This window comes from Falco biarmicus, chromosome 10, assembly GCF_023638135.1.
Source record: "Falco biarmicus isolate bFalBia1 chromosome 10, bFalBia1.pri, whole genome shotgun sequence".
Classification (NCBI taxonomy): Eukaryota; Metazoa; Chordata; class Aves; order Falconiformes; family Falconidae; genus Falco; species Falco biarmicus.
The window spans coordinates 1,315,268-1,337,501 of record NC_079297.1 but is presented as its reverse complement, the minus strand read 5'-3'; the positions used below and the strand labels follow the sequence as shown (position 1 = coordinate 1,337,501).

General features: G+C 48.5%; 1 protein-coding gene across 1 annotated transcript; it reads right to left on the bottom strand.

Annotated features, from left to right (window-relative positions):
* Positions 1–458: 458 nt before the first annotated feature.
* FAM83C (family with sequence similarity 83 member C) lies at positions 459–22,001 on the bottom strand. The gene is made up of 4 exons (XM_056355063.1): positions 20,484–22,001; positions 13,233–13,400; positions 8,752–8,876; positions 459–1,534 (listed from the first exon to the last, which is right to left on the bottom strand). Exons 1-4 carry the CDS (start codon positions 21,159–21,161, stop codon positions 601–603), a joined length of 1,905 nt encoding a protein of 634 aa, XP_056211038.1. The 5' UTR covers positions 21,162–22,001; the 3' UTR covers positions 459–600.
* Positions 22,002–22,234: the final 233 nt, after the last annotated feature.

Sequence of the window (22,234 nt, the reverse complement as noted above, 5' to 3'; positions counted from 1 at the left end):
CTCACACAGTGACCCCCCTGCTGTGCAGGCACCACCCGTGCAGTGACCCCCACTTTGTGCAGGTGCCACCCGCACAGTGACCCCCCCATGGTGCCGCCCACCTGCTGCCAGCCTGGTGCAGAGGGGCCCTGGCCCAGCCCACTTCCCCAGCAGGGACTCAGCGCAGCTCCTTCCGGCAGAACAGCACCTTTATTTCTCCCCGTGTCACCTCTGGTCACCTCACCTGCAGCATGTGGCTACAGGGGGGCGAGTGCTCGGTATGCCCCAGGGGCACCCTGAAGCCCCGGTGGCCGGTCTCCAAGCTGTAGCAAGTTCTGCTGTGAGCCTGGGCAAAATGGTTCTTCCCCACACGGGTACAGGTGTGGATTATGTTTCTGTCATCTCCCGCCTCCCACCACACTCTTGTAACTGAAAATTTGAGCTGTGCTTGCTAATCTCACCTGAACCAGTCATCTGCATATATTAGAAACAGCACGGACAGCTTTTAATAGGAACAAGACTAATTGCCACCCATATTGTGATTTCGAGCCCCGGGTACGATGATTAGGGGGGAAAACCAACGGCTTGAAAATAAGACCGAAGGACACCTCGAGGCCCAGGTCAGAGTTCGAACCGACTGTGTACGTGTTTAGATTTTAACTTGTTGTACTTGGTGATCAGATCCAGCTTACTGTGCCCGAGGGTCATTCTCTTCTCAGCCCCATACGCGCTGTTCTTTTCCATCAGCATGTCCTCAGGGAGCTTGTCATAGCAAGGGACGACAGGCTTTTTCTCTCGTTTTAGCTGGCTGTATGGGGACAGCAGGTCCAATTTTCCTTGTCCAGGACTCTGTCGTTTTTCCATCCCATAACAAGGGGTGTCGTTCTCTGCTGTCGGTTCCCTGGAGGCAGCAGCAGACCCTTTCTGCTTCGTGCTTGTCCCGTTGCTGCTGGCACCCTCTGACAGGGACTGCAACATCTGCTCCTGTCTTAGCGGGGAGCAGTGGCCGCTGTTGTCCCCTTGATAACTGGGTTTATTGGAGCTCAAGGCAGGGGAAGGCTCTGGCTGCAAGAATGTCCTTGCTGTCACGAGATTTGATTTGTGATACAAGGCTGGGGTGGGTTTATTTGGAGGATTGTTTGGTGCGTCTGGCGGTTCTCCTTGCTGCTTCTGGCAGGTGGGCTTCAGAGCTGTGTCTTCCTTCCCCTTCTTATTACCAGAATCAGAGTTTGCATCTTGATTTTCCTGGTGTACATTGCAGCTGGAGTTTTTCAGAAAGGGAGACACTTTTATGCTTCTGATGCTTACATTGGAAAGGCTGCTGGAGGGGCTCAAGGTTTCAGCATCATTCACCTGTGGGGGTTTTAAAAGGAAGCTGGCAATGTTTGAGGTATTCTGAGAAGAGGGGCATGTTCCAGGATCTGGTACACAGAAACTAGTCACTGCTCTGGACTCTGCGTACAAGTACCGGAATTCCTTGTCAAATTCTGCAACAATTTGACCACGGAAGTGGGTCACCAGGCTGGTGTGGACTTGGCTGCAAAGCCAGGTGAAACTGAAAAAAAAGAACAAAAGAAAAAAACCCACATGTAACTTCAGCTCACAGAGTGCCAAGATACCTAGCACTGATTTTAACATCTGAGTGGTGTATTGCTACTCAATTTATGTCATTAAAAACTTTCTCTGAAGTATGCAAGTCTGAGATTACTTGTAGAGATGAATATGCTCATTAGATAATTACAGAAGAGCAACCCTAAAATGGTCATACTTTGACCATCTTCCATTCTGAGCTGCAAAATTTAATTTCCTCTAAGGCAACCAGAACAGCCACATAACTCCCTTCCAGGCTGACAATGCTGCCTCTTTTCTCTAGTGCATTTAGAAATGCACTCTTTTCTCTAACCTGGCAAAAGTTTACTCGAGGCTTCCTATTCGAGATCCTGTTTAGCTCTAGCCCCACCTGCCCTTAGGCTCCTCTCACCTGCTGCACTGGTAAATGTCTTCAAATCCGTCACTCTGTTACATTAAATAAGTGCCCAAAGAAACATACTATTTATTCTGGTGCCTAGAATAATATTAAATAACTATATATTATTATAATTAGGATTTCAGATTATTGCTTTTTCTAGATATCTCAATGAATCCTGTTTTCTCCTAGTCTTCATTTAGAGGAAATTTACTGTTAAAGATGGAAGCTACAGGGAAATAGTTAAATCAATAAACACATACGAGTTGAGGGGTCTAAACCAATTTGCTACAGTTGTTTCAGGTGAGAGCAGTGAGCTGAACATTCAGAAAACTCCCAAAGCATGCCTGATTCATACCAATAGGCAGCAATATGTGAGTTCAGCTTGCCCAGAGTATTTTGGAAAATAAGAAGGGTTTTTACAGAACTATAAAGGAAAATGTCAGCATAAAGAACAACAGTATCAACATACGGGGTTCCATATGAAAATGTCAGTAGGTACACTACCTTTGCTGCACACATGTAATACTGCATTTAAAGAAGAAAGAATCTGATGGCTAGAGATGTAGCTAGAGACTAAAAATGGATTTGGGGCATCATTTGAGCATGCATGTGAGGAGAAAAAGAGTCTCTTCTTACAGCTGAAGAATTAAAAGACACTGAATACCTGAATAACCAAGACAGAGTAGGAAAATACCCTTCTGGAAGAGAGGATGAGGAGAGACAAGGCATCTGGATTCACTGTCAGCATGGAAGGATGCATTGAGACTTCAGAGGGACCTAGAATCTTGGCTCTGGTGCTATGCAATAGCTTCATGAGCAGCGTAAGTAATGGAAGGCTCTGCACTCATTAAATTCCCAAGTCATGTCCAATGGAGAGGGACTGAACAGTTATGAGTTTGAAAAAGGTTCTGGAAAAAATGGGTGCAGATCAACAGGAAAATATTCAAAGAAAATACATTCCAAGCAGTCACAATCAGGTCACAAATACAGGCTGGAGAATGAGTAGGCAGCAGCTCTGAGAGCTAGAGTATGTCTTAAGGAAAACATACATCCGTAGTGTCACAGTATTGGGGGGAAAAAAGCAAATATCCTGGGGGTGTGTGAACCCCATTGTGGCCTGCGAGACATGCAAAATCCTTTCACTCAGCTTGAATCCTCTGAGGAACTGGAGATGTTGAGTCCGGTAACTCCGCGTGGTCACCGTCCCCAGGCTGTACAAACCAAGCTGTATGGAAGGTACTAAAGTGTGTGGATGTCCACAGGAGACAGACAGCACACAGATGTAGTCCTCCATGATTCAATGCTCAGGGAGGATGACAGCAAAGAAGGAAGAGGGAGTTGCTCGCTGGGATGAAGGATAGCAGAGGCATTTGAATCTAAGTTATGGAGCACTACAGAGTAGCCACTAGTCGATGTCTGTGTATCCTCCCAGGTATAAAATAGGACAGAGAAGTAAAAGAGCATTTCAGGACATGGTTATGGAAATTCTGTTAGGGAAAGGCTGGTAGAATCATAGGGACGTGGAAAACCGTAGGAACATAGTGACTCTATAAAGAAAGCTGGGTTCCATCTTAACCTACGTGAAACCTGACTGCTGTACACAATATAATGTAGAAGATATAGGGAGGCTTTAAATCAGAATCTGGAGCAAAGCTGTGATGTGTAGAAGGCCACACAGTTTGAGATTGACCACTTTACCTTAGCAATAAAAGCAAGAAAATGGTATTCTGATGTAAGGACAGGATGGAAATCAATGACACTTAGGTAAAAGATTAGAACGAATGAAGAAAATCTGAACAAACAAAACTGCATTTAGAAAAGTGGACGGTGGTCAACCAGATCAGATACAAATGTTTACATGCATACATAAATTTTATGAGCTAAAAAACCAGATAGATGTTGTGAAATACCTGAGCTGAAATGATGACTGACACAAAAGGCATCTCAGAAACTTATTGTGTGCAAGAAAATCAAGGAACAGTATAACTGCAGGGGTAAAAATTACACAGAAAGGACAAACAGAGGATATGTTACTGGTGCAATATGTTACAAAAAATACAAGTAAGGTAAACGATACATCAAAAAATGAAAAATATTCCTGATGGATTAAAATTCCACTCTCAAATAGGAAAAGCATAGTATTAGGGCTATACTGTGAACTTTCTGAGCAGAGTGCTGGTGGGAAATATGCCATGCTAAGGAAGTGCTGAGAGGCTAAGGTGGCAGAGAAAGCAGAGGAATAGAGGGAGATTCAGTTATAGCCATGTTGAATGGGCTCATTACTAGCAGAGTTGCAGAAACTGCATTTTAGACACTATAAATGACTGCTTTTTGGAGAAACTAACCAGAAAACCAACAAAAAGAGAAATAGCATTACCAGTTCAGAAGGTTTCTTTGGCAAGGCCACTCAGCAAAAAAATAACCATGAGGTACCCATATGAAATATTCTTTCAGGACCAAAATAATCCACAACAGTAATACTTAACTTAAAAGAGAAAGTGAGGAATGCTATTAAAAAGAAATTTAGAAGAGTAACCAAAAAGGTTAAATGCTTGAGGCAGCATGGAGCTTGTTTAAAGATGCTATATTAGAGTCCCAGAGAAAATGTACCTATCAAAAGAAAGACATTTAAAACATCCAAAATGTCACCATAGTTAAAAGGCAAAGTTAAAGGAAAATATTAAAGTAAACAGCCTTCAAAAACTGGAAGTCAGCAGTTTTCCAATTATTAACCAGTGAATAACCTATCATTTAAAATAGAACACAGTAGCAGAGGAATGGAAAGTAGTAAATGTAAACCTTTTTAAGAGCTCCTGGAAAACTGCAAACCAGCCAGTCTTATTTCCATACTGAACAAACTGGTAGAAGCAAATACAGAGTAAAATGATTAGATGCATAAATAACTATAATCATAATGCTGAAGACTCAGCATATTTTTGTGGAAGGAAGCCATACCTCAAAAGCCTCTTGCGCTTCTTTGAAGGAGGCAGCCAGCAGACAGATGCGTCTGATCTGCTTGGTGCTGGATACTTGAATTTTCAAAGAGATTTTGACATGGTCATTCAGCAGGGACTCTCAGAAAAATGGAGTACAAAAGACTGTTCTCCTGAGGAGTAACAGTTTATTAAAGATAGGATACAAATGCTAGCAATTATTTTCATTTACCCACTGAAATCCCACAGGTTTTGTGCTAGGATCACTGCTGTTCAACATATTCAGAAAGTCCTGAGAAATGGTAGAAACAATCCATGTCAGAGCTCATGGCAAAATTGCTGTGGGTGGTCAGAAAAAACCTGGATAATCAGAAGCTGCAAGACCATCTTACGGTGTGGGGTGAATAAGTGACAAAACAACAGACAAAATTCGATGTCAATAAATGCAAACTGTTGCAAACTCCCTGACTGTGTCTGTATATTGATGAGTCCTCGGATATCAACATCTAGGAAAGAGGTCAGGGCTCCCATGGGCAGTTCAAAAAACTGACCGCTTCCATGCTTCACTAGTCAAAAAGGCCAACAGCAGACTGTGACCTGTATCTGCTGTACTGGTACAGGACCAGGCTGCAGTATGCCCAGTAGAGATTCCCTGATTTTCACCTGTGGAAGTGCTTCTGACCGCTTTGAACAAATTCCACAATGAGAGACTGTTTCTTTTAGTCCAGAACATCATGTACTTACTACGACAGCAGAGAATTAGATATAAGGCCCTGTTCAACTGAATAATGATCTTCCAGAACTCAAGAAGTTTCAGCTACCCAGAGCTCTATAGGAAGAGAGCACACTGCAGACCCAGACCCCTGCCCCAGCACAGCAGACGGAGGAACTGACCCGAATCTGCATTTTAAGCAATACCCTGACTCTGGGCCACAGGGGAATAAGATGTTCCCCCAGCTGTGGTGTTCAATCCAGCAGACACACACTCAAGTTTTAGCCACTCAAAACCGAGTGGTGCCAGTTAACTCATCCCCACGCCTGCCGTCAGTGGAGATGGACAGATGTTTCCAGGCAGTGACTCACTCCATTGCTTTTAGATACGTGTCTCAGGATGGTCAAAATGCCACCAGACACTGCTCTCCGAGTGTTTAGACAGAGATCCTACATAACCAGTTTCAACCAGGTACTTCATTTTTCACTGCCAGAATTTGCTAAGGTGAGACCTCCACACTGGGAGATTCGGAAGCAGAAGACAAGGTGCAGCTCGGAGTGACAGCACTGATGAGGACACCAGTAAATTGAGGGTCCAGCATGGGCTGGCTGGGAGGTGGAAAAGGGAGAAAAAGGGATAGGGAGAACAGTGTTCAAGCAGAGCTGGTGGAAGGAGAATAAAGTATTGCCAGGGCACAAAATTCACAGAAACATCAGAACAGTCTGTCCTGGGGGGTTACACTGTTTGTGAAAGACAATATGATGTGCAACAGCATGAAAATACTCTGGGGAAGATCTGTAGGTGAAAAACTCAGAATCTAGTAATAAAAACATAGCGCAACAATAGTACTCGTGACCCTCTGATCAGAACAGTGACAGTGATCAGACAATGTTGACTGAGATTACAGAGGCTGCAAAATTAGGAACGGTAGTAACAGCGGGAGATTTCATCCACTCATATACGTACTAGGTTAATGCTTCACTGAGATGAGCTGTGGAGAAAAACTTTGTGGAAGCAATAAATGATTACTTGCCAGAATTAACTAGCCTAAATTGTTAGACCCACAAGAAAAGACGCTATTCAGGATGTGGTCTGGAATGATGCATAAGACTGTTCCCGAGTTAGAAGGGAAGAGCCCAATTGCAATAAAGCGTACAACACAATTTTAACTCTGTGGTGGGAAAGAGCAATCTAAATAAATGCAGCACCTGGATATTCCATTTTAAGAAAAGTAACTATGTAAGAACGCAGCAGTTAGTGAAAAAGAGCTGAAAAGGAGCAGTCCAAAACCCCAAGATGACTACACCTTGTAGGTTGCTCAGAACTGCTGTACTGGCAGTTCAGGAACTGGCGGGTCCATTTGAGATCTCTAGGTCAAAAGGGGCATTCGGTGATGGCAAGAGCATAGCAGAGAACCTCGATGAATTTTTTGCATCCATGGCTAATGCTGGTGACACTGAGACGTGCTTCACTCCCGTGTACCAGGGCCACTCTAGACTCCTTTGCTGAGGACTGGGAGGTTCCCAGCATGGTTCCATCTACAGAGAGGGCTCTGGCCATGATCTTGAGGCCCACATAGCACTGGAGCTGACCTCCACCCTGGGACATGGCAGAGTGTGCCATGAAGAACAAGATTACTGACAGCACGGAGGAGCACAGCCTCTTGGAAAAAAGCCGGCAGGGCTACTATAAAGGCAAGCCCTGCCTCACAGACCCGCTGGCATTTGGTCAGGGAGCCAGCGAGCACACAGGTGAGGGACCCGGGCACATACCTTTTTTGGGGGTTTCAAACAGCCTTTGACAGGGTGCTACACCAAAGCCTTTTAACAAACTTAACTTGCCACAGACATGGAGGAAAGGTCTTGTTATGGACCGAGAGCTGGTGAAAGCACAGAATGCAAATCAGCGCTTGACGGTAATTTTTCCGCATGGGTAGAGTCAGCATGAGGCTCCAGAGACTGTTTCTCATCCATCGGTGACCCAGGCATGGAGGGGGTGCAGTGAAATCCCCACGTCTGCCAAGATTCCTTCTGGTGACTGAATACTTCGCCGAAAAAAAGAGGAAATCCAGAAGGACCTTACAGAACTGAGCAAGTGGACAAATATGTGGCAGATGAACTTCAGGGTAGGAAAATGTGGTGCACCCAGAGGGGAAAATGTTCTGTGTCAGGCCTGTGTGACACTAAACCTGGAACAGCTCAGGAAGAAGCTCAGAATCACAGTCAGCAGTTCTCTGAAATCATCAGCTCAGCATGCAATGGCAGCTAAACAATGCAATGAACGCTGGCCACCACCAGCACCACGGTAATAACAGTGCAGAGAGCGGCGGTTTGACCCCCTGTAACATGCTGGTGCAGCCGCTTCTTGGGGCTGCATGGGGCTCCAGTCCTGGCATCTCACGAAGGCACTGTGAGGTCAGAGAGGGTGCAGGGAAAGACAATTAAAATGACCCAGAGACGCAGGAGCTGCCATATGAGGGGAGACTGAAAAGGCTGAGGTCTTTGCTTTAGATAAGAAAAGGGCAGGGAGGGTGGCTGAGGTGGAGGCTTAGAACATCGGGAAAGCAATACCCTAGCTGGATGTAGGGCAGCTGTTGCACCAGCCTGCAGCACTAGAACCAGGGGTGGTTCATGAAATTAGTAGGAAATTGGTTTAGAACAGACAATGAATTCGGGCTAATTCAGGGGCAATCAGTACCGAACAGATGCTGAAGGGAGTAAGGGGGATGTATGCAACAGCGGCGCATGCGGTGGAGGGAAGGAGCCCACGGGGAGCAGCTGGGGTGGCTCACCCTACACAGCATCAGCGGGAGCCGGAACCTCGGCCAGGTGGAGCAGCACCTGACCTGGTCCAACATTTTTTACATTTTTAAGGAATGAAGCAGTACTCACAGACAGATGTGTCCAGGAAGCATCAATGCTGGCAGATGAGCAGTTAATGCTATCTGAAAGCTAAACAAGGTAAGAGCAAAAGGGGGGAGCAGGAGAACATAAAGCACCAAAAGGAAACCTGACATTTATAAGGGGAAATGAAGAGGAAAAACAGTGTATCATTATTGTGGAGAAAAAAAATAATGAGCTACATTATTCAGTATTTCGGTAATAAGTATTTTCTCAGTGTCACCAGTCTTTGTCACAGTAGTTGCTACTTTTTCTTACCTGTATGTACCAGCAAGAACTTGGTCACAGTCAATCAGGATAAACTTCTGCAGAACCTGGCCTGCAAATTTCTTGCCTGCTTTGCTGTAGTATGTGTCTCCGCTCAGACATCTTATGCGCATGTTCTGAAACCAAAGAGAGCAGGGTTGGCAAGGGGACGCATACTGAACTAAACTGAAATGTTCCCTTATGCACCACTGATGGACTCCCTCGAGCAGAGCTCTGCTCCCAGGGGTAGAACGCAGCAAGGCATCAGGTATTTCTTGGCTTCTACATACCAAATATTTTGTCACACTCTCTGCTGTTATGAGATAAAAATGCCAACAAATATTAAAAAGTTGCACTTAGGTACAAATATCGGTTTGAAAAAAATCTGGAGAATCCTATGAGCCTACAGATCATTTCTGAAGCATGTAGGACTACACAATTTCTTCCAGATCATTGATAATATTCAACTAACTGTACTACCTTATGGGTCTGCATTTAAAGTAAATTTTGACCCGTAACAACTAGCCAGTTTCTAATCAATGGAATGTGCTGTTCTGCTTTTATGCAGTGACAGGCTTCTTAAAACTAAAATATCGTTCAGTAAAAAAGATTTACAGAAAGGTATGCCTACATTTTAAGAATTGCCTTTTATCAGTATACTTAAGAATTTTATAAAAATTTTCATCTGCTGTACTCAGGTGAAACAGAGCTGATCCTCATCTGTTTTAAAGATGGCAAAAAGCTGGTCTGATACAACTTCAGCTTATAAAACTGACTCCCCAGTACAAAAAGGGAAAGAAGGCTCTCGGTATCCAGCAGGAGCCTTTTTCGTAATCTGAGGGGTTTGCCCCTAATAAAAGTTATTTGCACCTCAGCTGGGGCAGGCAGAAGAGAACAGCCACCGGAGACAGTTACTGGCCTGATCTATATGACAGAGTGCCAAACAAAACATCTCATGTGTAAATCACCACCCCTGAGGCAGCCCCTGCGCCGGGCTGCCACCCCCGGTGCCCCTCCGGGCCAGCTCCCATCACCAGCGGCGCTGGCACCCCAAGCGCAACACAAACCGCCACCGCCCGTGTTTGGCCCGACAGGTCCCTTGGTGGGCAGCTCGCCCCTGCCTAGCATCAGCCCCGTAAAGGACGAAGAGCCGTGGCCACCGGTAGGGCTGCACGGGCCGCCGAGGCCGTCTGGCCATCTGTGGCCAGTGGGCGCTGCTGGTGGGGGCGGCAGCTTCCCTCCACCATGCCAGCGCGGTGGGTGATGGCCAGTGCTGCAGACAAAAGACAAGCATGAATAGTGGCGGTTTGCCTACAGCTCCGCAAGGTGCAGACCCCCGCCCCCGCCGCCCCCAGGGCTGCTCCAGGGCACGGCTGCCGCCCCTTCTCCCACTGGCCTCCCAGGCGGGTGAGCACGCAGCCAGTGACGCTCACCCTAGGTCTGGCATCGTGCGGGGCTCACGGCACCCAAGTTGTGCCTCGGCCTGAGGAGCCAGAGGCAGCTGCCCCGCGGCAGGAGGCTCCATTCCTGGCAGCTTTCCTCTTCCACCCCCGCGGGCAGGAGGCATCTTCCAGAAACATCTGCGGAGCTCAGTGTGGCAGGGTGGGGGAGCTGGGCTCTCACGTTGTGCTGAGGGAGCCCCTCCACCTGTGCAAGGGGCACCATTGCCCCCCCACCCGTGCAAGGGGCACCATTGCCTTCAGGGCTTCAGCACAGCAGCAGGTCTCCTCCAGATCGGGTCCCGCCGACCTGCTGTCCCTCGCTCACAGCCGGCAGCGGGGGAAGAGCAGGATGAAGGTGATCGCCTCTTGGTGCTGCCCCCGCTGCTGCTGCTGCCTGTTCTCTGCTCAGGGCATTTCCTGAGCCTCTTGTGGTCTGTCTTAGCGGGAAGCCCACCTGGACCTCTTCTCCAAGTACTTGTCCAGGCTTGAGTTCATGGAAACTTCTAGCAGGGACAGAGCTGAAGGTTCACAATCCTTGCACTGCAGATCTCACTTGTTGCCTTCTGTGTCCCAGGATGTGTCTTTATCTGTCCCTTAGGAGAAGGGAGAAACTTTCCCTGTAAGGACAGTTATGCATTGGAACAAGATGCTGTGACATCTCCGTGCTTGGAGATTTTCAAGACTAGACCAGGCAGGGCCCTGAGCAACTACCTCTGACCTCACAGGTGACACTGCTTTGAGCAGGAGGTTGGATGAGACTGCCTGTGGTCCCTGCCAACCTGCACTAACCTATGATTCTCCTGAAATGCCACCACAATTTGCTGATACAGAGCAAGATACCCTGGACGCCTGGGGAGGCGTTCATCAAATCCTGTTGCCAATCAGTGCAGGGATTCTTTCCTTCCGGTGCTGAGGTTTCAGTAAAACTAGTTCTCACAGGGAGGAGCTTCACCTCCCCCTCCAGGGAAGTCAAACACACTTCAGGTAAGGGGCATCCCACAGATTCGTTGCCACAGTATTGCATCACTGCATTCGTCCTTTCTGAGGCTGGGCGACTTTCTGGTATGTGGCTCATTTTTTCCATCCTCTTCTTCCTCTTGGCAATCCAGTCCCTGAATTGCCCAAACAAGATGAGAATCCTGCAGCCTTGCAGAAAAGCCGGACTACTGTGTACTGGTCTCACTCGATTTAGGCAGCAGATTTAAGTTCAGCAGATGGCCACTTGGAAATACCTGACAGCGAAGCCTTCTGCTGCGACCGCTGCCAACGCCCGACCACCACAGCGGGGTTTGCTGAAGTTCAGCACCAGGATTTGACGCCAGCAGGCTCACGCAATGTTCTTAGGAGCAAGATGCTGGAGGGGCAATTGCCCCAAATTCCCCACTAAGCCCCAAATTGTCACCAATTATTCCAAATGGAGATTTACCATAACATCCTGTCACAACTCAGGGCCAGGAACAAGACATGTACAGTCATTCCACTTAGATGTGAATATCAAGCACATACGTTAATGTGCTGGTCGAGAGGCATCAGTTTAAGAGGCACTTCACAGTGAGACCTGCCGATGAGTCACTGAATGGCGGAGGCAAAGTGTTAATTAGCCATTCAAGCACAAGACATGACATCAGGTCTAACAAAGAGACATAGACATCTCCATGGACGCAAACTCATTCTAATTTTAATTAAAAACAATAGCCAGGCTCTTGGATAAGAAGCAAATAAAATAAATTTTGGGGAGGTGGCATTAATCTGGAGCTACCAGGTGACTTCAGTGATGCAGTTCTTCATGAAAGCAAACACGCACCAGCGTGAAGCAGTTTTCCCTAACAGTTGCCATCTCAAGAGGCAGGATAAAATGGGTCTGGCTTGTGAGAAGCGAGAAAGGGCAGAGCAACAGCAACATGAGGGAGGAAGGACACCCCTCTAAATTATCTTTGTGTAGAGAGGTTAAAAATGAGGGGAAATGAAGACATTTTTAACTGCATCTTTTCTGAACGCCATAAAACTTTTTTTTTGTGTGTGTGTGTTCTCTTCTCTAGCCTGTTTTTTAGTTAAGAATGGTTTTGAGGTAACTGGGTAATTTCCAAGCATTTGCCACTAAGATAAAGGGGAAATCTATGAAATCGGTGGCTGGAAGAGAATCAGTCCTCCAGGGAATCCTGTGCACCCAGTGAAGGAGCACAGACTGCTGGCCTTGCAGGACTAACAAATGACAACAAAACCCCAACTCCCACTGACAGGCAGTACCCACAAAGGCTGCGTGGGCAGCGGCAAGGTACCGGGGTGTGTTTCTGAGTCTGCACGTTCCCAAGAGAGCTTGTCACAGTGACACGTTAGTTTTTGTTCACCTGCTGTGAGCACCACACACCAGTGCTGATGAGCACCCCACCAAGTGGGGAACTGGGCTCTTCACAACCCCCTCATGAACCCACAACTCAGTCGCAAGGGCTAACAGGAGATCTTACCCTCAGGCTTCCGACACCTGGTTTGCACCAAGGCAGCGCAGCAGGGGAGGACGCGGCAGGTTTTTCACCAGGACATCGGAGGGGAATCGCCGCTCCCCTTCCCCACCCAGCTATTGCACTGCAGCGGCTCCGGCCAGAACCTAACCTGAGCTCAGGGACCTGAACAATGAGCAATTCAGGTCTTGCAGTCCTATGTCCCAGAGCAAGGGCTGAGAGGGGACAAGGAGAGGGGACGATACAGGTCCACATGAACTTAAGTTTTCTGGTTTCTGCCTGCACCAGACCAGCAAAGCGTTCAGTAACGCACTGCATCTTACTGGCCTTGAGCCCACGCTTCTTGTGTGTAAAACTGACATGAGGACCACAAAACATGAAGATACGGGACTAGGAGTCTTCTCCACTCCTTCCTCTGCGCTTCCAGACAGATCTCGATTTCCTAAACCAAACAGCCACAGTTTCTTAGCCTGGGACACTGGGAGAAGGGGTAGGTCCTAGGGACCAGGCAGAGGGAACAGAACAAAGGGTACACATTTTTTATCGATTCCAAGACCCATTTATCATATCCAGTGTGTGACTGAAAACTTACTGGGAAATTGTCCTGAGTAAGAGCCATTTTGTTGCACATTTCCACAAAATGCTTCAAGTACTCTTCATCCAGGATCAGGTAAACGGGGACGTGCCGTCTGCTCGAGGCCTCCAGCAGGTCACACAATATTTCCATGTCTGTAAACAGGTCCATCACAATCGCTATCACCTAGTCAGGAGAAAAGGGAGGGGGAGGGGGGAATAAGAGACTGTTGAAATCTCATGCCCAAGTGAATTGTGCTTTCAGCTATGAGTTAAGGGTTCAAATCTGTGTTACTGAGTGTCTGTGGCCACATGAGTGGAGATTGCTTCTACACCTTTGTGTTTAACAGCCTTTCCCCCACCATGGCAGGTAACACTAGTGTTAATAACTACGAAGATATTCCCCATCCAGCAGCCTCCCATCTCAGCTGCCATTCGTACAACCAAATAGCTGAGAGGGCAATGCATGTGCACAGGCTCCAAGTACCACTGCTGCAACAAGTATGTGTTGCCTTAAGCAAATACACCAGAAACACAGCACATAAACAGAAGAGCTGAGACCGACCAAAATCATTATTCCATCAGTATGAGTGACTCTGCAGATGACTAGCAGGTTAATACAAAGAAGTATCATTTTTTTCAGGAAGGACACACTGCCAGGTAAGGGAGAAGGTATCCTGATCAAGTATGTACATGTCCTTGTTCCAAGATTACATCCCAGGGGTGACTAGGCAAAACGGCAGAACATCGTGTACAGGAAGGATCCCTTCCCTTTCCCTGCGGGCAGCACTCCTGCTGATGCAGCCTGGGATGCAAGTGACAGGAATGAAAACTGAGAGTAGGAAGAAGGAATAACACTAACATTATCAGGGAAAAAAGTATCTTTTTTTCAAGAAAATCTGCCTCAAACTGAAGACTTGCAAGGCAAGGTCTGCAAGGGAGGGGTTTTTAAAAGGAAAAGAATTTTAAAGAGATTGCCAGTTTTTTAAAGAATGAGATTGAAGGCGGCCATGGCAACCCTCCTTGCTGTGGCGATGGGATGGGAGGCAGCAGACCCTCTTGGCTAAATGAATTCTTCAAAAACTGGAAGGAAAATACAGAAAATGGAAGATAGGTCATGACCAGTACCTACTACAAGTGAGTTGACCCAGAACTAGAAAATTCAAGGTACAGCATGACCTGCAATGAGAACAACAGATGCGGGGAAATCAGCCATAAATAGATGAAGCTGTGACTGGAGAAGCTGTGCCACTGCCCTCACAGAGGGAGGCTGCCAGCAGACACCAAGGCGCCCATTATTTGGGGCTGGCAGAGACCACTGGGATCCATCTGCTGCCATCACCCTTCGTGACAGAAGTTGGGGGAACACCTCGGAGCAGGCAGGAGAGCACCAGCCCAGCTGGGTGACGAGTCAGGGCGGACGCGCTTCCCTCAAGGGTGCTTGCGGAGCAACCTGGTGACTCAGACCCTGAGCCACTCACAGTTAGCACGGAGAACTCACGGAGGATACAAACACATGGGGGACTGAAAAGGTAAAGCAGTGAAGGGTTTACCAACAGGCCAGCTTCGCTGCAAAAGCTGCATAAGTAATGGAGCTACTGTCCAAACACTTCAGTGTCAGTCTTTACCATATCTTATCAGGCAAGCGTGTATATAATAAGGTAACTGTTTGGTACTTGTAAGGTTCTGTGCACTACTCCAATTTTCAGTTTCTGCGTCTAGTAGAGGATGCCCAAATAAAGATGGCCCAAAAAGCAGCGAGCTGGAGTGAAGCTCCAATGGCCTACTTTATCCACGTTCATGCCTTGCGCTACATCTTGCACTCAAAATGCGTGACAGTTTCTTTTGCTTCTCATCATACACCCTGTGATGAGATAGGAATCCTGTTTTTAAACACCTGGTCTGCCTGTGGTAGAGCATGGCCAGAACACAGTTCTCCACGGTGCACATCACTGTACAGCACAGACCACGCAGGGTGAGCTTTCCTCTGCCGCGTCTGCTCAGCTGCTTCCCTTCAAACAAAGAGTTAAGGGCAGAGGACAGCAGTGAGGTTGACGTGCACCGTGGTTCAAGCTTTAAATAGGAACAGGCTGAATCACATTCACGGGTCTGACCTGGAATTGCTTCATAAAAGAATAGAGGAGCTCCAAGTATCGCTGTCCTTGGATGCAGGGACAGGCTTGCATCTCTGCTCCAGCCTGGCACGCTGGCCCCAGACTGCCTGCTGCCCAGTGGCTCTTCTGCTGTTTCTTTAATAAACTGCCTGTTTCCAGGCTCATACCCATGGCTGAGGTGCTGAGTGAAGAGGCAGCTGCAGGGGCAGAGCGGGGCCCCATTAGCTCCCCAGCGCTCTGCTCCCAGCCATTCGCCTGCAAGCTGGCTCCTGTCGGTGCCCGGTGCCTGTGCACCCCATGGGAGACCCTCTGCACCGCAGCCGTGGCACAGGAGGGCAGCAGTGCCAACACAGGCTGCTTCCTGCTCCCTTGGGCATTTATCCCTTTTGCAGGTGGAGAAGATTTCTTGGTTCCACTTGATTTGTCCCCCAAGACCATCTCCGCAATGATGCCTTACACAGTGTCATTGGTCCTCCACATCTTGCAGAGGACCCCAGGCCCAGCCCACCAGCTTCCTGGAGGCTGGTTTAGTCCCAGACGTCCACATGAGACACAAGGCAGCTGTCACCAAGGGCTAAAAACATTCCTACTGCCCCGAGGCCAAACCCACATCTCTACCCTCTCACCCTGGTCCTGGGAGATACAGGCTTCGGAGCCTGACTCCGAAGGCCACCTCTTTTGTAGCCCTCATCAATGTTGTCTTCCCAGAAGGCAGCTCTGGCAGACGCCTCTCCCGTCCCGAGATGTGCCTATCCGGCTCGGGCAGCAGTCAGCACTGGAAGAGCTCTGAAACGGTCAGAAGCACCTTCAACTTCCCAGACCAATGTTGCTGTGTGGGTATCGGCATTAGGTACTGCTGAGACCCCCACAAAAAAGCAGGACTTTACCATCTCCACACTGGCCTTCAGCCAAAGACCAAAGGAAATTTAGCCAAATGACTCTGATGGGCCACCCGTCCTCTAATGATGAAGCACCAAGAAAACACTATAGCCCAAACCTTGCGTAAGGCCTCGGGCAAGTCCCTCTTGGCCACACTGGCCTCACGATATTCCAGCTCATCCCATGCTTAGGCAGGCTTGGCCCTGAGGACAATTTAAGCTTGGCTTGGGAAGTCGGTGTGATGGAGTCAAGAGAGACTGACGCTCCTGCGTCCCCAGCCCCCACGTGTTCACAGGCACTGCCGGCGCCCACTGCTCTGCACGCCCTTGCTGTTCTCCACCAGCGCTCACAGGCTTTAGCAGAGTCCCGGGCTGCTGCTTGACCTAAGCGCTGGCTGAGGGCGACGGGGCTGACAGGCAGCACAGGGCTGTGCATGGCATGTGCCCGTCACCCCGGCACTGCCGGCCCTGGGCTGGGCGCAGAGCTGCACCTCCCAGCAGCCCTGGGGCACCCCGCGCCAGCACGGCAGCAGGCGCCCAGGCAGAGGGACGCCCGCTTGTGCAGGCCGGGTGGAGCTCTGGGGGACAGTCAGACTCATGTTTTTCAGACTTTTTGAAACTTGCTTGGCATCAGGAGGCAGAACAGACTAGTGCTGCTCACGGCCTCCTCGCTGCCAGGATCCCCATATCTGGGCAGATCTGGGGGATCTGGCTCCTGGTGGTGCTGCCAAGCACCCACAGCTGATGTCGGGCAGGAAGGCTGGCAACCCACACGCACTGCAGCCTGCGGCGAGGGGCACTGCGGCGGGGGGCGCGGAGGTTGTGCTCTGCCTCAGCCTTGCGTGGTAGAGGTGCAGGTGCCCACGGTGGGGCTGGTCACTCTAAGCACGGGTGCCACGGGACAGCCATAAGGGCCACTCAGTCACCATATCTGCTCGGTAAGCAAAGCAGGCAGCTCTTACTGTAACAGCTGCTCAGCCTCAAAGCCAAGAGGTTTTGGGGGAAGACAGCCCTGGAAGCCTTCCCCTTGAAGCCTCCTAAGAACATACTGTCACAAAAGGGAGGGCTAAAGCCTCAAGCATAATTTCCAACAGCTCTGTAAAGCAGCAAAGTTAGGTACCCCAAGGCCCACCTCCAGTGCAGGCTCCTGACAGCTCATGTCTACATTCAAAAGCCTTAGGCATCTACGGCAGCCTGGCGTGACAGACCCAGTGCCTCCAGCCCCTCGGTCTCAGTGGTGGGAGCTGCAAGCCTGGGGCAGGCTCAGAGCATCCCTGTTCCTCACCATGCCAATCACGGCCCCCGAGCCCATGGCACAGCCTCGGGGGTCAGGACATTGCACAGACACAGCTGCCCCACAGGCTCTAGAAAATTCACACCTTGCCATTGTAGGGTTAAATCATGACATTTCTAAATCCACTTCTGGAAACTCACAATTCAGCAATTACTGCAGTCATCACTTCGGGAATTACAGCACTTACCAGCACCCCATTGGGGTTGCCATCTGTCTGGTTTCTAACCAGCACAGCTGGTTTTACTGGTATTTGCCAATAGCAGTGTGGTTTTGGTCATTACCTAAGTGTTGCCATTTGAAGCGATACAATGCTTCTCTTGGGGACCATCAGGAACCCTTCTACAATTGCACATAAATGCAGACCCCCAGCCAGTGTCAAGAGTTGTACAAGAAGGGTGAAAGAAGCAGCATGGTTCAAAATTGATTGGAGCTCATCCAAGAAAAGTAAAATAGTAATAGTATTATCAAATGAGGGCTAAGGTGTGGCTGTGCTGCATCTTCTTATGTCTGCAAAGAGAAAAGCTCAAATCTGAAAATACATCTTCAAAGACAGCTGGTTAAATACAGCAAAGTAGAAAGATAAACCACAGAAGCAAAAGGTACCAATAAAACAAATGCTCTTTTTGCTCATTTGTCAGTACAAATACGCTGTTGCAAAATATGTCAGCTGATGTTGTTCTGTATGACTGTACAGGAGAAAACAGCAAACAACATTTCAAGGCACACGCCTTCCTGCCTACAGGACCCAGGAAAAGCATTCAGAGATCTCAACATCCTTCCCACATCCCACCAGCACTGCGGCCCCCTTCTATGTTAGCTGTAAGCATGCAGGAGGGAAAACACTCTAAAGGAGGGATATATGATGAGCACTTAAAGTCTAGTGGAGAAAATATTTTAAATGCAGAAACAGCTGTTGAAAAGCAAAAAAGTGGTTCTCCACACAGTTGCTACTGGTACTTCAAGCAAAAGATGTTTTTACCTCTGGTTGCTCTTTTGTCATTAAAAAACATACAGGTAGCATCTTTTTTTGATGGTTTGATGAGCAAAATGACTCAGTAACTACTTAAAGGTGTGCAGCTGGGATTGTAAATGAGCTGGAACTGCCATCAATCACACAGTGAATCATGGGAAGCCCTGGCCAGAGCTGCTAACCTAGAAGCCAATAAAACACCAGTAATAAACCAATATGATGGTTGAAAACTCATTCTCCTGTTTCATGCAACAGTCAAAAACGCTGCGTGAAAATCCCCAGCTTGAACATAAAGGGCTGAAGACTGTCAGTGCTTTTTCAGGCCAAGCAAAAAAAGCATAAAAACTCAAAATGTACTTAAAGTACAATAAAGCACCTACTGCCTGGGCACCCTCCCTGCAGCAACAGCGAAGCTCCCGTGAACTGAGAAAGCAGCAAGATGTTTTTCATGTGGTTTAAAGGATTATAATATAATATTATCAGAGATTTGGGACACATGCTAAGTGCCAAGGGGACATTTCCTGCTAGTCATTTACTTTGTGCATTCTGCCATGACTAAGTCTTAATGCCCATTGCTGAAAAGGATGCAGGAATTGTCACAGGACTTCTCAGACCATTTAAGATATCATAAATCAGCTGCCTGCAAGGACAAACAAAGCTTTTTGTCACTTCCTGGACAAAACTTCTCCTATTTGCCTACAAAGGTGCAGTAGAAGTTTGGGCATTAGGCAATAGCTGGTTACAACTGAGCAGCAGCTTACGTGGCAAAACGGTCGTCTTTTTGACAAAAGGGTAAAAGATCCCCATTTGCCTCATATCACACCCAAATTTCAATGATATGTGGTTCTTCGATGATGTTGTGATGCTGCACAGCAAGCTGAGCTGTTGCAGGACTGCAGTTTCATCTGCTGAGGCCAATGTAACTTTGCTCAGCACTGCAGATGGGGACAGAAGATAAAACTTTGGCTCAGTCCACCTGGAAACAGCTTGTGCTCTTGACACAGCTGAAGTCTGGGCTTAACAATTCTTTATCTCCTGCTTTCCGCACTAGGCAGTAATGAATAAAAGGAGTGACTTTAAAGATAAATAAAAAACCCTACTGGAATGATAAGAGAAATGGCCTAGAAGTTCACTGGCTAAAAGTGGACTTTGCACTAGAAGTTTACTCAGTATCGTCACACTATTGAAATGAAATACTACAAAAGAAAACAAACATGGAACAGATGCAAAGAACAATAAAAAGGACAAAGACAATAAAAGCTGAAAACGCACCTGAGAAACAGTTGTCCAAGCTGCTGCTTTAGTACCCAGTATAGCATCAAAGCAAAAAGGAATAAGAAGGAGCACAATGAGTAAATCCATTGTGGTTGTCCAGTTTTTATTACATCCGAGGGTTAGCAACCTCTACCCGGCAGAAACTGTGCGATGGGGCAGAACGGGCTGATCTTACTCATCTTCAGAGAGGTGCAGACGCCAGGTCTAGCAGATGGGATGATGTATGCTAACCTACTTCAAACCACAGGCAGGGATTTTCAGTCCCACAAGTTTACTCAGGTCCTATGTTCTCCCACAGCACCTCACCAGTGGTATCCTCTTGTCCTGCTTAACGTGGTGGCCAGGGGCCAAGACAAGCCCTGGAGGAGCAGGCTGGCTGGCGGGGGCAGAAGGGCTGGCTGGCGCTCAGGCGCTGAGCACCGCTGAGCGTTAATGCTGCACACTCTGCCACTCGCTCGCTCCGGGCTTCGTCCCGTGCTCAGCGTTCCCGCAAACACAGACCCAGGGTGCCTCCCAGGGCACTGCCTGTCTACCTGAAATCCCAGGCGGAAAGAAATTACAGGAAAAGAAAGGAGCAGTGACAGTTACAGGTCTGGTACAGAAAAAGCAATCGCATCATGCCAGACATCTAGAGAGCAGCAACAACCTGGAGCATGTGGAGTACAGCTGTGGGACCGGCCACCAGCACTTGGGTGCTGCGGCACAAGACCCCACTAAAGGGACACAGCTCTATACGTACCGTCCGTGCCCGGCTGATCAGAGAACGGAGCAAATCCTTAATGCTGTTAGCTTTGTTTCTTTGGAAAATCACAGTGGCTTGAGTCTGGCCAGACACTGTGAGCAGTGGTGCCCCTGGCCACCCCAGCTCCAGCTCTGGAGGGTGCACATCAGACATGAGTGGAAAGTAGGTGCCAGATGTTAGTTCAGAGCTGAGGGAGGACCCGTCCCCAGTGTCCGCGCTGCCAGGGTCAGCCTCTTTGTCTTTCGTTGAGCTGGGATCTGGAAAGCTTTGGTTTCTCTGATGGCTCATATATTCCATGTCCAGGGTGGAAAGAAAAGGCAGCTCCCGTTCCTCAGCGATGGCACTCAGGTAGCCGCGTTCCCCCTGCTCAAGAAAGGCGTCTATGGCAAGCCTGGCTGTTTCACTGTGCTGGAGCACCAGTGGGGTGGGCTCCCTCCACCACGGCTTCTTCAGCTGCTCCAGGCGGCTCTTCAGTGGCCCAGACACCCCTTGCTGGCCCCCATAGCTACGGTGGAACTGGGGTCTCACCTCTACCGCCAGGTAGTTGAACATGACCAGAGCTGTTGATGCTAAGAAGTGCCTCTCCACCCGGATTAGTCCTGTCTGACTCCAGGTCTCTTCTGGCCCTCTTGCGCTCCAGGGCTCCTCCCAGCTGGTTCCTTCAGGACTCAGCATGAGCTGCACTCCTCCGCAGGGGAGTTAATCACCAGGTAGGCACAGCCTCCCACTCTGGGGAGGAGCTGGCTCTTCCCGGCTCCCTCAGACACACACCTGACACTGGGAGCTCAGAGCACCCCTTTTGCAAGGGGAGGAAGATCAGCTCCTCAAGGTACTCCTTCCCTCTCCCTGTACCTGATGCAGGTCCTGCCCTCCCTTCCCTGCCGAGAGCTCCCCACCCTCAGCCAAGCAGGCTCTAACCTGTTCTGTCCCTCACTGTGCTCACCGTGGAAATGCAGATGCTGAAACTTGTTCCTGCTTGAAATTTGTTCCAAATCAAACATGTGTCTCAGTGTCAGTTATAATGAAATACAAATATCCCAAGTGGGTAATCAGACTTGGCCAAGAAACTTAATCATCCCTGAACCATAGCTAATGCTCCTCCTTGACATTTTTGGGGGAGCCCAGGCTCTGCTAGACTGGCACCCAGCAGAGAAGCCAAAACACCATCTTTTTTAATATCACAGGCTCACAGTGTGCATACGAAGCACAGCAGGAATCTTAGCACAGCTCACGTCATTAGATACCGCAGGCATGAGCAATAATAGCTCATGGGGCCTTCTAGCATCTCCCTGGAAATCCTTCTAGGACGGGACCTTCAAACTTATGAGTCTGGTGCCACACGAATGACAACACTGTCCACATGCTGTGTGTTTTGGGATTAGTTAACTCCAGCTTCCCAAAAGCACCACGGAGCTATTTTTGGAGAAACAACACAGGCAGACATTAATAAGTGATTGAAAATGCCACGTTAGGAACACACCACCCAGAACACAATGCAGGACATGAAAAATTGCACAGCAGAAGCACCCGGGTGTCCCCAGACTGCAACGCCAACCTCCCCCACCCCCTTCAGCCGACTTACCCTGGAGCTACTGAACTCCACAGAGGCTAACCAGAGAACGAAGAACTGGCTGGACAGTTGATCTAATCAGCTAGCCTTTTATCTAGAAGTTACAAAACCCCTGCAGATTAAATTCATCCAGGCTAAATTTAGTCGTCTAAAAGCTAAATGTCTGCTCTTTAATGTA